At 41.0% G+C, this 14,734-nt stretch overlaps 1 protein-coding gene across 1 annotated transcript in view; it reads right to left on the reverse strand.

The window, feature by feature from the left end:
• Nucleotides 1-14,734, reverse strand: part of LOC126198939 (WD repeat-containing protein 81-like) — a 302,041-nt gene that overhangs the window by 69,747 nt on the left and 217,560 nt on the right. Inside the window, exons 17-18 of the mRNA XM_049935579.1 lie at nt 272-449; nt 39-163 (exon numbers count right to left, since the gene is read on the reverse strand). Coding sequence (XP_049791536.1) covers nt 39-163; nt 272-449 — 303 coding nt within the window. The remainder of the gene's footprint in view (nt 1-38; nt 164-271; nt 450-14,734) is intronic.

Genomic DNA, 14,734 nt, shown 5'->3' on the forward strand with positions numbered 1-14,734 from the left:
CAATTTTGTTACTACTACATGTAGTCCGAGGAACATACCTGTAAATCAATTCTATTGCCAACAACTTCAACATTACTCCCAAAGCTACCAGTTGAAGTCCTCTCTGCCACCTGTGTCCCACTTGGAGACAACCGGTCAGATGAGCATCTTGTGTCTTCCACAACTGAAAAATCACAAAAAAACTTTTATTCTAATGGTAAGGAGAGCATTAAGAGGTATCACTCTATTCACAGCTTGCATCTTATTAGGATTATTCAAAGTGACTACTCACTTCCCATAGGGGATGCCTGTTGCTGACTCTCCTGTTCAGCCTGAGAACACAGACTTCTAATAAATTCCTCGTTCTTCAGAGACTGTGCCATAACTGATTCACCAAGGAATCTTAGCAATGGGAGATATGTTCTATGTGCTAACTCTGGCACAAATACTTTTTTTAACTCTTCCATCGCCTGAAAAATCATACAAAGAAACAACCAGTTACTTTAGTGGCAGCGAGACTGTTACCAAATTACTTTATCATGGAGTGTAGTACATCTGTGTTCTGAACAATTCGGATAGATCTGGTTCATGAACACACGACCTTTACAAGCAAGGATTAATTATGAGCTAAGTTGCATCATCTAGTGCACTAAAAGTTTTTGACATATTTCATTGAAGACAGAGTTATGTTTACACGTCTTCCAATGGTGGGGGAAAAAAATTAAGGAGCTGTATTGTTAGCTAAATGGTTTGGAGCTTCTGGTAACTATACAGAGTCTCAACAAATATTGCATGGTGCTACACTTTTAATGTCATTGCTCATAAATTCTAGACATGCACAAATTACTGGGTTGTTCTCAGGATTCCCTAATGGCTCTGTTATTAGAGATATGGTACTGCATTTTACGTTAACAGACAAAACTATTGTAGGCTACTTTTTAACTTAAATAGCAGCTGTGAAACATAGCATTTTCCACTCTTCTTCACTTCCTGCAGCACAGCATGGAAAAAAATGGAACAACAGCTAGAAAATATATGCTGTCAGTCCCACATTCATCTTTAATATCAGTTAAACTTTATAAAGTTCCTAAAAATATGTGCAGTGCTATGTTGGTTTAGTTAAGTTATGGTCAGTTATAAACTGCAGGAAATCTCTTTAACAGATTGTTTCCCAAACCTTCAATACACAGTGGCTGTATATTCTCTTCCAGACCTTGAATATATGGTAACTGTATACATCCCACCAAATTCTCAGGTGGGTGATGCTACAGACAGTGCTACTAATTTACTTAGAACAATCACCAAGACAGATTGCTGCAACAGATTCTCAACAGTTGGCATACATTGTGGTCTACCTTACGGAACATTGCTGCAATACTTTATGCTTATAAATATTCCACATTCAAAATAACTTAAAATTGTTTTATTGAAAATATTCTGATATGTTTCTACAGAATCTGATATAACCAGAAGCAATTTACAGCAAAAAAATGGCCACATTTACTATCAATATACTGATCGACTCAAGAAAATTTATAGAAAATAGGATGCTGTATGGTTTATCATGAGAATACAAAATTCTTGAGGTTTTCGTGGCCACTTGTTGACAAACTGCCTATTGGCTTCTGTCTCGGGTTCTTCGGCCGACGTTCATCTAATGATATTTCTGAAGTTTCGCCAGCACGAGTGGCTGGCATTGTCAAAGCTTCACCCTCCATTGCCGGTGGTGAACTGGAGCCGAGCTCGCGGGCGCAGACTATATGTACCTGGCGCGCCAACGTCCGAGGGCTTCTCCGCGGTCATTTCCGGTGCGGTTCTCCTCTTGCTACCTGCGACGGTCGTTCGCTGCAGTACGGGAAGCCAGGATCCGTTGACCTTAAGGCTTTCCTCTTTCTTGTTCAAACTGTTCGCGTGTTTTTGTATTTCTACAGCTTCTCTGAACAAGCGCGTGTGATAGTGGTTCTCTACAGCCAGAACTTCCGTGTCGGCAAATTTTATTACGTGGTCGGTCTCATTCAGTGCGTGTTCTGCCACGGCCGATTTCTCCACCTGCCCCAACCTGCAATGTCGCTTATGCTCCTTGATCCTGGTGTTAATGGATCGTCCAGTCATCCCGACATAAACTTTTCCGCATGTGCATGGTATGCGGTATATTCCCGACATTGAAAGTGGGTCTCTTTTCTCCTTCGCCGATCTAAGACACTCTTTGATCTTCCTTGTCGGTTTGAAGATCGTCTTTACGCCATGTTTGCGCAATATACGGCCAATTCTGTCCGTCACTCTGGGAATGTATGGCAGAAAGGCCGTACCCGACATTTCTTTTTCTGGTTCCTTACTTCGCCGAGTGTTTGGCTCAGTTACACTTCTAATATAATTTGTGGAGTACCCATTGCTCCTCAGGACTGTTTCCAGGTATTGCATTTCTCGTTTGAGGTGTTGCGGCTCACATATTCGTCCTGCTCTCGTTACGAGCGTACTAATCATGCCCCTTTTCTGGCTCGGGTGGTGGTTTGACAGTTTGTGCAGGTATCGGTCCGTGTGAGTCGGTTTTCGATACACGCTGTGTCCCAGGTTTTCGCCGTCCCTTGTGACCAGCACATCTAGAAATGGCAGTTTCTTGTCCTTTTCTACTTCCATGGTAAATGTTATGTTGGCATGGAGGCTGTTCAAGTGTCTTAGGAATTTCGCTGTCATCCCGAGAACCATACCTATGGAGGACATCATTGCCAACACTGAAGCAGCCATTTGTGCCCTTCCTTGTGAAAGGGCAGAGGAAATACGCACGGAAACAGCCAGGATACTGCGCCTAGCAAAACCGCCAGCTTGCAACCTGAAGAAAGAAGAGGTACAAGCCATTAAGAATCTCAACGCCGACAAGAGTATATTGGTACTGCCTGCCGATAAGGGGAATGCGACCGTCGTAATGAAGACCGAAGATTATGAGCAAAAGATCCGAGACCTATTAGATCCGACGACGTACCGAAAACTAAGCGCAGATCCGACGCAACGTATCACACGGAATACGAATCGATTGATCAAGGCGTCTTCTCTGCCAGCGGACATACAGAGAAACCTGCGCAACACAGAAGCTCTACCACCTCGGCTGTATGGATTACCCAAGATCCATAAGAACAACGTTCCACTGAGACCGATCGTTAGCGCTCCTGGATCACCGACATATAAGCTGGCAAAACACTTGGCCTCTCTGCTCCAACCACACGTGGGGAAGACCGACACATACATTAAGGACTCAGGACATTTCATTGAGAAGCTGAAGAAACTGAAACTTGCACCAAACGACATCCTGGTCAGCTTTGATGTTGTTTCGTTATTTACGAAAGTGCCACTCAGTGACGCTCTGGAGCACATCGGTTCCATTTTCCCGCTAGACATCAGAAAGCTCTTCCATGCATGTCTCACCACGAGCTATTTCACGTGGAATGGCGACTTCTACAAACAGCTGGAAGGCGTCGCCATGGGTAGTCCTCTCAGTCCAGTGGTGGCCAACTTCTTCATGGAACAATTCGAAGCACAGGCACTGGACTCGGCCATTTGCAAACCTAAGGTGTGGTACAGGTACGTCGATGATACTTTCGTGGTGTGGAGCCATGGTGAAGAACAGCTCGGTGACTTCCTAAGACACTTGAACAGCCTCCATGCCATAACATTTACCATGGAAGTAGAAAAGGACAAGAAACTGCCATTTCTAGATGTGCTGGTCACAAGGGACGGCGAAAACCTGGGACACAGCGTGTATCGAAAACCGACTCACACGGACCGATACCTGCACAAACTGTCAAACCACCACCCGAGCCAGAAAAGGGGCATGATTAGTACGCTCGTAACGAGAGCAGGACGAATATGTGAGCCGCAACACCTCAAACGAGAAATGCAACACCTGGAAACAGTCCTGAGGAGCAATGGGTACTCCACAAATTATATTAGAAGTGTAACTGAGCCAAACACTCGGCGAAGTAAGGAACCAGAAAAAGAAATGTCGGGTACGGCCTTTCTGCCATACATTCCCAGAGTGACGGACAGAATTGGCCGTATATTGCGCAAACATGGCGTAAAGACGATCTTCAAACCGACAAGGAAGATCAAAGAGTGTCTTAGATCGGCGAAGGAGAAAAGAGACCCACTTGCAATGTCGGGAATATACCGCATACCATGCACATGTGGAAAAGTTTATGTCGGGATGACTGAACGATCCATTAACACCAGGATCAAGGAGCATAAGCGACATTGCAGGTTGGGGCAGGTGGAGAAATCGGCCGTGGCAGAACACACACTGAATGAGACCGACCATGAAATAAAATTCGCCGACACGGAAGTTCTGGCTGTAGAGAACCACTATCACACGTGCTTGTTCAGAGAAGCTGTAGAAATACAAAAACACGCGAACAGTTTGAACAAGAAAGAGGAAAGCCTTAAGGTCAACGGATCCTGGCTTCCCGTACTGCAGCGAACGACCGTCGCAGGTAGCAAGAGGAGAACCGCACCGGAAATGACCGCGGAGAAGCCCTCGGACGTTGGCGCGCCAGGTACATATAGTCTGCGCCCGCGAGCTTGGCTCCAGTTCACCACCGGCAATGGAGGGTGAAGCTTTGACAATGCCAGCCACTCGTGCTGGCGAAACGTCAGAAAAATCATTAGATGAACGTCGGCCGAAGAACCCGAGACAGAAGCCAATAGGCAGTTTGTTATCATGAGAATGATCTAATAAGAATGGCAGTAGCAGAACATTTACAACTTGTAGCTCAAACACATGTTCATGCTTAATGATACAGCTGAGAGTTTGAAATTTTGAAGGCAATTTCCAGTGCTTACAGAAGAGGGCTGTTATGTGATAAATTTATCTTCAGCAGTGAAGCAATATCTTTACTGAGCAGCAAAATGTTTAAGAAGGCACTAGGTGCATCTTTGGAAACTGGACAATCTCCACAGTTTCAAGCTGCACATTCATGATCAGGGTGGTTACTCACACTTGAAAAAGAATTCCAGGTATGGGAAAGAAGATGATACCATATGAAGCTCCTAATAAAGTAACAGGAAAAGCGGGGTGGGATGAGGGCATCTCACATCACAGTACTGTTGTTTCTGTCCTCAAGGCTGAGACATACTAGCCAATAAGTAGTAGTTTAACTGCACTTTTCAAACATCAATAATTTATAGGGAATTATTCATGTAATTAACACACTTAATCACCCCACTTTGAAACATTAAGTACTTTAAAATTTGTTATTTATAAAGCTGAATAAAATAAAATTAAAATGCTAGACTAAAAGACAGAACCCTGAGAGTTTATGAAATTCCCTGAGGTACCCAGATATTTCCATGTAAAATGTAATTCCTGAAAATTCTAGGTTTTCCAGAAAAATCATCATTCTGATGATCCTCCAAAGCACAATATTTATGAGCTGTCAAAAAAAAATTAGCATTTACAACCTCTTATCCTTATCCACTTATTGTAGAATCCTGAAAAGTTCCCTGATATCCCCCTTTAATAGTCCAATAATCAGGTAAGTTTCTCAATTGTCAAACATACAAGTAAAAATATTATTGTGCAAACCAAGATTGGCTTGCAGTTAGTCTCTCACATGGAGCCCCCCTAAAATATATATTAAAATGCATTTTACAATAATATATTATAGAATTTAAATCATCAGAATGCATTTCACACATTAATTTAAATAATGACAGTTAACATCTGTGGAACTGCTGAAACTGCGCGATGTTTTTTGAACAGGTAGTAGCTAGTCATTAGGTTGTGCCTTGGAATGACATTTGCAGGCGTGGCTTCTTCAGAGAACAGCAGTTATGGGCACCATGAAGGTACTGATTGTACAGCTTAAGAGTGCCCTGCCAATTTCCACACTATTTTCACATTCCACTGTAGCTGAAACTTCGCTATTTAATTCTTGTCTCTGTACATCTCAATTATGCTTTGCTATGTCATTAATCAACATTTAGTATTAATGTTTTCATAGTGTTTTAGGTAGTGCTCTGATTCTGGGATTAGCAATTTTATCCACTGTAGGAATAAGATTCTAAAGGTAGAATATACTAAAATACGGTAATGTGTACCCATATAGTGAGGGTTTCACTAATGATTATAGGAAACTTCAGTTTCCTTGCTTGCTGACAGTGTTTGTTGGATATAGTGTGTTATTAGCATGTTTCTTTTATGAATGTATTGTGCTAGTGAGTTTTGTTTTGTTGTGAATTACTGCAGTATATCATCCTGTGGAGACTGCAGGCTGGAGGCTTTTGAGATCTGGACATGACAGATGATGGAAAGAATAAGTTGGATGGACAGAGTAAGAAATGAAGAGGTACTGAGAAGAGTGGTAGAGAAAAGACAGTTACTAGATGTAATAAAGAAAAGAAAAAGAAATTGGATTGGGCATATATTAAGAAAGAATGACGGACTGATAAAAACAGTTTTAGAAGGTTATGTAGAAGGGAAAAGGAAGCGAGGAAGGAAGAGATTCCAGATACTGGATGACATGATGGACGGTACGACATACAGCAGCCTTAAGAAGGAAGCAATGGATCGCAGAAAATGGAGAGGTAAAGGACCTGCTAATATAGCAGATAACTGATGATGATGATCATCCTGTGGGTCTGAAAACAGCACAATATGAATGCAGTGTGCAATTTATTACACAAAAATTTTGAACATAAACTTAGGACAAAAGTCAAGGAATTAGGTGCATACAGGCCCAATCTGAACATCAATCAGAACAAACACAGTGTAAACAAAGGCAAAGATATGTATGCAATTTCCAACAAAGGGATGTATAATACAGCTAAGTGGTTGTGGTGTTGTTGTGAAGTGAAAAAATTCAATTCTCTGTTTCACTTGACTTGTTACAAATTGTACTGATAGAATGTGGACTGAGAATAGTATCACAACCTTAAAGAGTTTTTACACAAAGAAGTGTCAACTATGTAGTGCTTACTGCCTTAATATAGAGAAACACACTGAAAATGTGCCAAAGAACCAGTATAAACTGGGTGAACTTATAGACTGCATCAAATCTTGAGGCAAATTTGAGCTTCTCTTACGGAGCGAAAATAAACACAAAATACCAGGATCACAGGAATTTTCTGAGGGCTACTCGGTCTAATTTCAGAGTGGGATGGCATCTTGATGCAACACATTTAAAAAAAATCAAGTTACTTAGGTCTGTTCAAAACAATTTAAAATGAACTCCTGGAATTAATTTATGATAGTTTATGAGGAATGCCTCAATCTCATCAAGAGTGGGAAAAAAAAGGCTAACAAATTTCCCCTTGCAATCGAAGTTTGATGAAACCACTGACTTCCCAAATCAGTCACAACTGGTCCTAATAATTTGGGATGAGTTCCTGCCAAATATAAATGAAAGATTTATTTCCTTTGTAAAATCAGAAAGACACATTGCATATTATGTAACAGTAACTGTTCTCAGCAAGGCAGACAAAATGAAACGCCTGAAAAACTGACAGCTCAGCGTTACGAAAGTGTTCCAGTTATGAATGACTTCAAAAGTGGAGTTCAGGTGAAAATTAAAGTGGTGTAAAATCATGAAGCATTTATTGCAAGGCAAAGATTTCCTTTAATGGGTCTTTTTTTTTTTTTTTTTTTTTACTAAAATCACACCTCATTGACATTCTGTTTATGAACAAGGGAATATTGATGCAGTGAAATCTAGTGAATATGTATCTCACTTTGCAGCATCTCTTCAGTATGTTAAGGTCTCACTTGCCATTGATGATCATTTGGAACATGAAGAACCAACTACAAAATGGTGATGTTTCCAGCTGAATAAGGTCAAACAGCAGATGCTTTCAGGAAGTCCTTTTGACTATGCATCACATTCAGTTCATGACATTAAGTGTGGAAACTGTAATTTAAAGAAATTTGCAGCTAATTCCAATTCTTTTTCTGGGAAAACAACTTGATGCTTTGAAAACAGTGATGGTTCAAACAACTGCGTAACTGACAAGCTACTCAAACACTTAATTCAACATGGTGATTGCTCAGTTTGGTTCTGTCAGCCAATCACAGCACAATACCCAAGGTGTCACGAAAACATTGTGGATTAAACATACACAAAACATTAAGCATCTCATGTTTAGAATTGAAAATGTTAAAAACATTAAGCTTGTAACAAAGCTAACATATGCAAAGCTAACAATAAAGATCTCTTCTAAACAAATCTTTTAGTATGATTTGTTGCAATAAAGTGTTGGTAAATGTGACGTCTGCTGATAAATATGCTACCCATAGAGATTATCTTGGATTTTGCTTATGTTGTTATTTACTAGTAGATTATGGAAGAGGAAGAAGATACTTTACATAAATTTTTGACTGGAATGTGAGCTCGGACACTCAGTGAGTTTCAACATTTGATAAGAGACAAAATTATGACTAGCTAGACCCCACTAAATGCCTCCAGTCGATTATTGTGCAGTTTCTGTCTTGTTTGCACATTGAAGATGTGCAGCTTTATCTACCATTGTAAGCAATAACTGTTTGTCTGGTGCCTGACTCCAAAGATCCATTGCATACAGTCTGCTCAGAAACTAGTTGAGGTGTATCTGCATTCACTGACAATAAGAACTGCTACCAGGTTTAAAAATCAATTGTCATTGACAAGGCAAGACATGTCATAGGGTTCCTGTGGGTTTGAGTCTTGTTATGATCACTATTCTTACACCATGTTACTCATCTGCAAATCATACAACAATCCTTGTAAATACACTGCACAACCTGTGTCGATACACTACTAAATTTGGCAATTTTATTCATGGTATGGTCATAACCTTAACTCATTTCTGCCATTCTGTCACATCTCTGCCTTGGTTCATCTTACAGCACTGATTCCACGCAACTGACTGGCACGTTTACACCACTTCACTGCCACAACTTATGTCAGTTATGGGGACTCACATGATTGCCTGGCACCAGTTTTACACTGTCTCCAGTGTTCCAAAGAGACCAGAGTGCTCTTTTAAGGTGGGGACTAACATTTTGTCCAGTATGCTAATAATGCAATAAAACAATGATTTCAAAACATTTTGGCAGATTTTTATTGTCTCCAATACTTTTTTCCAACAGACAGAATAGGGAACATCTCTGCACAAGGTTAATAACTATAGTTTGAGCTGCATCATGTGCCAGAAATCCTGCTTTCCTTGTATTTCAGATTGTCTCATTAACTGCAACTGGTTCCTAATTTTTTCCCTATGTACAGCAAACTGTCGTTATTTTGAAACCAGATAAACCAAAAACTCAGTTAACTCTGCCGAATTACATTGATATGCACTACATGTATTTTCCATTATACATTTCACGTAATTTTTCTCAATAATGTATTGTACAATAATTTTGCAACAATGGCCTGATTGCCTGCATGCTGCTCACTTCCACAGTACAAGACTCAAGGCTCAAGGATGGGGGAGAAGAGGGGCTGGTCAGCAGAACGTATGCAGCGAGCAACCTACAACAATCCAGAGAGCTTTCTGTCCCTGTTTGTGATCAATGAATGTGTTTTTTTTTCCTTTTGCTTCATCACTTGCAATAGTCCACCAATACAATAATGAGCTCATAATGCTCTGACACTAAAACAAAAAGCAGCAAATTCTGCACATGCAGAGAAAACTAAAACACAGGCTGCAATGCACTTTCAGATTCTGAAGTCTACTCTCTCATTGATAATAAGTTCAAGACAAAAAATAGCGAAAGTCTTGCAAGCTGTTCATTTAGTGGCAATAGCAAGACCAGCTAAACATAAAGAAAAGGAGGATTCACTGTTTGAATGGTTCAACACATGCGGTCACAGCAAATTCTGTAATCTGGCCTAGGCTTCAAGAAAAGGCTGGTTAAATCATCCAGAAAAAGGTAATTTCTGGGTGTGTTCTGAGGGCTAACTGTTGTGTTTTCAGAAGAAGCATAAATCAGAGCTGCCATCAGTGCAACTGAACTACAGGAAACAATTCCACATTGGAATGCACTGCAAGCTAACTGCAACATACCTGCTGCTTGGGATAAATTACCAAAGAGACTATAACTAACTGTTTTAAGAAAGCATGGACAGGAACTGATAAAGCCACTGAAACTGAAGAGGAAACTAACAATCCAACATCTGAACTTATTCATAATGTGAACACAAAATTGGAGTCCGCAGTTGCTCTTCCGCACGGTTACACTTGGTTTGTGCTTTCTTGTACTGTCAATATGGAAGAATGGACAAAGGCAGACAACATCTGTGCTCCTGAAGAACCAGTCAACAGTTCTGCTGATGATGCAGAAGATAATGATAATGCTTTCCTGTTATCTTCAGAGATTGGCTATAAAGAATGATCCCCCCCCCCTCAAAAAAAAAAAAAGAAGCTGCAGCTGCAATTGGGTGTTCTCAGGAGATTTGTTGCAACTTCTGATGTCTCCATGACATTTTGGGCTGCTCTTGATATGGTAGCTTTAGAGAATACCATAATATTATGACCAACAGTCCAACAAACAACAATTAATGATTTTTTTTTTTTTCAAATTAATTTATAGAAGTAAAATGTGAAGTGGATAAGGATTGCTGTAAACTAAAATATGAGTTCTGATTACAACTTGTATTACATGACACACTAGTTCAATGGCTACAGTATTGTTCCATAATATGTATGTATGTTTGAAAAACTTGACATGTGTTTAACATTATGTACATACACTTTGTCAATTAAAAAAATGCCATAAATACTATTGTACCTATACAGTGTAGTTATTTTTTCTTCTTCTTTAGAGGTCACAAAAATAAAGCACACTCATTCGTTGGTAAGCTTAATAAGAGAAAAAATGAACTCAAAAATTGTATATTTTTATAAATAAACTTGTTAATTCAAACTTCATTAAATTGAACTGGCTATTTTTCAGTCCCTTGAAATTCTGTTAAATGATGGTCTTTTGGAATAACATGGTGAAAGAGTATCAACCGCTAGGTGGACAACTCCATGTGCATGATGCAACATATGAGCACTTCACACTACACAATGGCTCACCACCTGGACAACTATGATTGTTAGAAACTAGTCAGCAAGGAAAGTATTTTATTTTTATTACTGAAAAGGAAATTACAAGAAAGTTCATGTGCTTAGTTAATAAATGACCAACATTTTGTCCTCAAATATATCTCTCTCTTTTTCTCTTCCTTAATGGATTCTTCCATTACTTCCTGGTAGAGCAATTCCATATTTAAGGTTCAATTACAAGTTCACTGTTTTTGTTCTACTGATTCTTGTTTATTTTGAACTAGTTTTTGGCTTCTTCAGGAAACAACTGCCTAGTGTCTGGAAGGGACACTAATTCTTCGGTGACCAAACATTATAGGCAAAGATACATCACTTACATAGTGTGTTGTGCATCAAACTTCTTTCTTAATTATGCAATTACACTTTACGCAATGGACAATGTTACACAAAATAATTAAACTACACAATATTACAGGTTAAATGGTTATAACACTATTTTTTTGTCATTGGCGGAGGAACTGTGAGTACTCTTCATTATGTTGTGCAAAATACATGTTTTTTAACACTTTAAACTAAACTTTACACGATAGACAGTATTATACACAATAATTAGAATACATATTCTTAACAGTATTACAGGTTATACAGTTATGTGCCATAGTTTGTGAGGTCGTGAACTGGATGAGAATTATTTAAGTGAACTACTAACTTATGATGAACAACAAACATGTCTTACATTATAAAAAAACATTTTTATGCAATGGAAAATTGCCACTCACCATAGAGCGGAGATGCTGAGCCACAGATAGGCACAACAAAAAGACTCTCACAATTATAGCTTTCAGCCCTTAAGGCCTTCGACAACAATAGACACACACATACACATACACTCACGCAAACACGACTGTAGTCTCAGGCAACTGAAACCACACTGCAGGAAGCAGCGGCACCAGTGCCTGATGGGAGTGCGACTAGGTGGGGGTAAGGAGGAGGCTGGGACGGGGAGAGGAAGGGATAGTATGGTGGGGGTGGCACACAGTGAAGTGCTGCACATTAGATGGATGGCACGGGAGAGGTGGGGAGGGGAGGGGGAAGAAGCAGAAAAGGAGTGAAATAAAAAGACTGGGTGTGGTGGTGGAATGACGGCAATGTAGTGCTGGAATGGGAACAGGGATGGGGCTGCATGGATGAGGACAGTGAATAGCGAAGGTTAAGACCAGGAGGGTTACAGGAATGCAGGATGTATTGTAGGGAAAGTTCCCACCTGCGCAATTCAGAAAAGCTGGTGTTGATGGGAAGGATCCATATGGCACAGGCTGTGAAGTAGCCACTGAAATGAAGATATCATGTTTGGCAGCATGTTCAGCAACAGGGTGGTCCACTTGTTTCTTGGCCACAGTTTGTCAGTGGCAATTCACGTGGACAGACAGCTTGTTGGTTGTCATGCCTACATAGTATGCAGCACAGTGGTTCAAGCTTAGCTTGTAGACCACATGACTGATTTTACAGGTGCCCCTGCCTTTTTGATGGGGTAGATGATGTTGGTGACCGGACTGGAGTAGGGGGTGGTAGGAGGATGTATGGAACAGGTCTTGCATCTAGGTCTATTACAGGGGTATGAGCCATGAGGTAAGGGATTGAGAGCAGAGGTTGTGTAAGGATGAACAAGTATATTGTGTAGGTTCGGTAGATGGTGGAATATCACTGTGGGAGGTGTGGGATGGATAGCGGGCAGGACATTTCTCAATTCAGGGCATGATGAGAGGTAATCAAAACCCTGGTGCTGAATGTAATTCAGTTACTCCAATCCTGGGTGGTACTGAGTTACGAGGGGAACCTGAAGGCTTCACTGATCTTCATTATCACTCCAACGTTGTACAAAAACAAATCTCCCATGTCGTATCTTTCCAGTCTCCCACCACCTCACAAAGTCACACTGTCCTGTCACGGAGAAGCATTCCTCTAGTAACTCAGTACCATCCAGGACTGGAGTAACTGAATTACATTCTCCGCCTGGGTTTCGATTACCTCTTGTCATGCCCTGAAATGAGAAATGTCCTGCCCTCTATCCTTCCCACTCGTCCTGCAGTGGTATTCCATTGTCCACCAAACCTACACAATTTTCTCATCCATCCTTACACAACCCCTCCTCCCAATCCCATACCCCATGGCTCACATCCCTGTAATAGACCTAGTTGCAAGACCTGTCCCATACATCCACCCACCACCACCTACTCCAGTCCGGTCACTAACATCACTTATCCCATCAAAGGCAGGGCCACCTGTGAAACCATTCATGTGGTCTGTAAGCTAAGCTGCAACCACTGTGCTGCATTCTATGTAGGCATGACAACCAACAAGCTGTTTGTCCACATGAATGGCCACCGACAAACTGTGGCCAAGAAACAAGTGGGCTACCCTGTTGCTGAACACGCTGCCAAACATGATATCCTTCATTTCAATGACTGCTTCACAGCCTGTGCCATATAGATCCTTCCACAACACCAGCTTTTCTGAATTGTGCAGGTGGGAACATTCCCTACAATACATCCTACATTCTCACAACCCTAATGGCCTCAACCTTTGTTATTCACTGTCCTCACCCATCCAGCCCCTTCCCTGTTCCCACTCCAGCACCACACCACTGTCATTCTATCACCACACCCAGTCTTTTTATATTTCTCTCCTTTTCTCCTTCTTCCTCCTCCCCCCCCCCCCCCCACCCGGCACCTCTCCCCTGCCACACATCTAACCTGCAGCACTTCACTGTCCGCCACCCCTCACCATAATATTCCTCCCTCTCCCCACCCCAGCCTCCACCTTACTCCCACCCAGTCACACTCCCATCATGCACTGGTGCTGCTGCTTGCAGTGTGGTTTCAGTTGCCTGAGACTACAGTCATGTGCATGAGTTGTGTTTGTGTGAGTGTGTGTGCATTTGTGTGTCTATTATTGACGAAGGCCTTAATGGCTAAAGCTATAATTGTGAGAGTCTTTTTGTTGTGCATACCTGCGACTCAGCACCTCCACTATATGGTGAGTAGCAACTATCCTTCTCATATTATTGTTACATTCCATCCTGGATCTTCCATTGTTTGATTTTTATGCAATGGGCAATATTAAACATAGTACATAGTTAAAATTACAATATTAAAGTATTACAATTTATGTAAATGAAGACTGTGGATTTAGGAATAGGCAATTCTTTTATGTTTTACTTTTTGTAGCAGTATGTGTCATTGTGGTTGTTTTTGGGTGTGTGGCTGCTTGATACAATCATGTGAAGCATATCCCCGTTTTATGCTTCACACGATGCTATCAACCTGCCACATACCCACAAACCGCCACAATGGCACATACTGATACTCAAACTTAAAACAACATAATTTCCTATTCCTTACACCTGAAACTTCAAGAATATATATTGTATTACTTTAATATTGCGTATTTAACCATGTACTATGTTTAATACTGCCCATTTCATAAAAATGTTATTTACCCCCCATGAACCATGGACCTTGCCGTTGGTAGGGAGGCTTGTGTGCCTCAACGATACAGATAGCCGTACCATAGGTGCAACCACAACGGAGGGGTATCTGTTGAGAGGCCAGACAAACTTGTGATTCCTGAAGAGGGGCAGCAGCCTTTTCAGTAGTTGCAGGGGCAACAGTCTGGATGATTGACTGATCTGGTCTTGTAACACTAACCAAAACGGCCTTGCTGTTGTGGTACTGCGAACGGCTGC

The sequence above is a fragment of the Schistocerca nitens genome, chromosome 8, assembly GCF_023898315.1.
Source record: "Schistocerca nitens isolate TAMUIC-IGC-003100 chromosome 8, iqSchNite1.1, whole genome shotgun sequence".
In the NCBI taxonomy this organism is placed as follows: Eukaryota; Metazoa; Arthropoda; class Insecta; order Orthoptera; family Acrididae; genus Schistocerca; species Schistocerca nitens.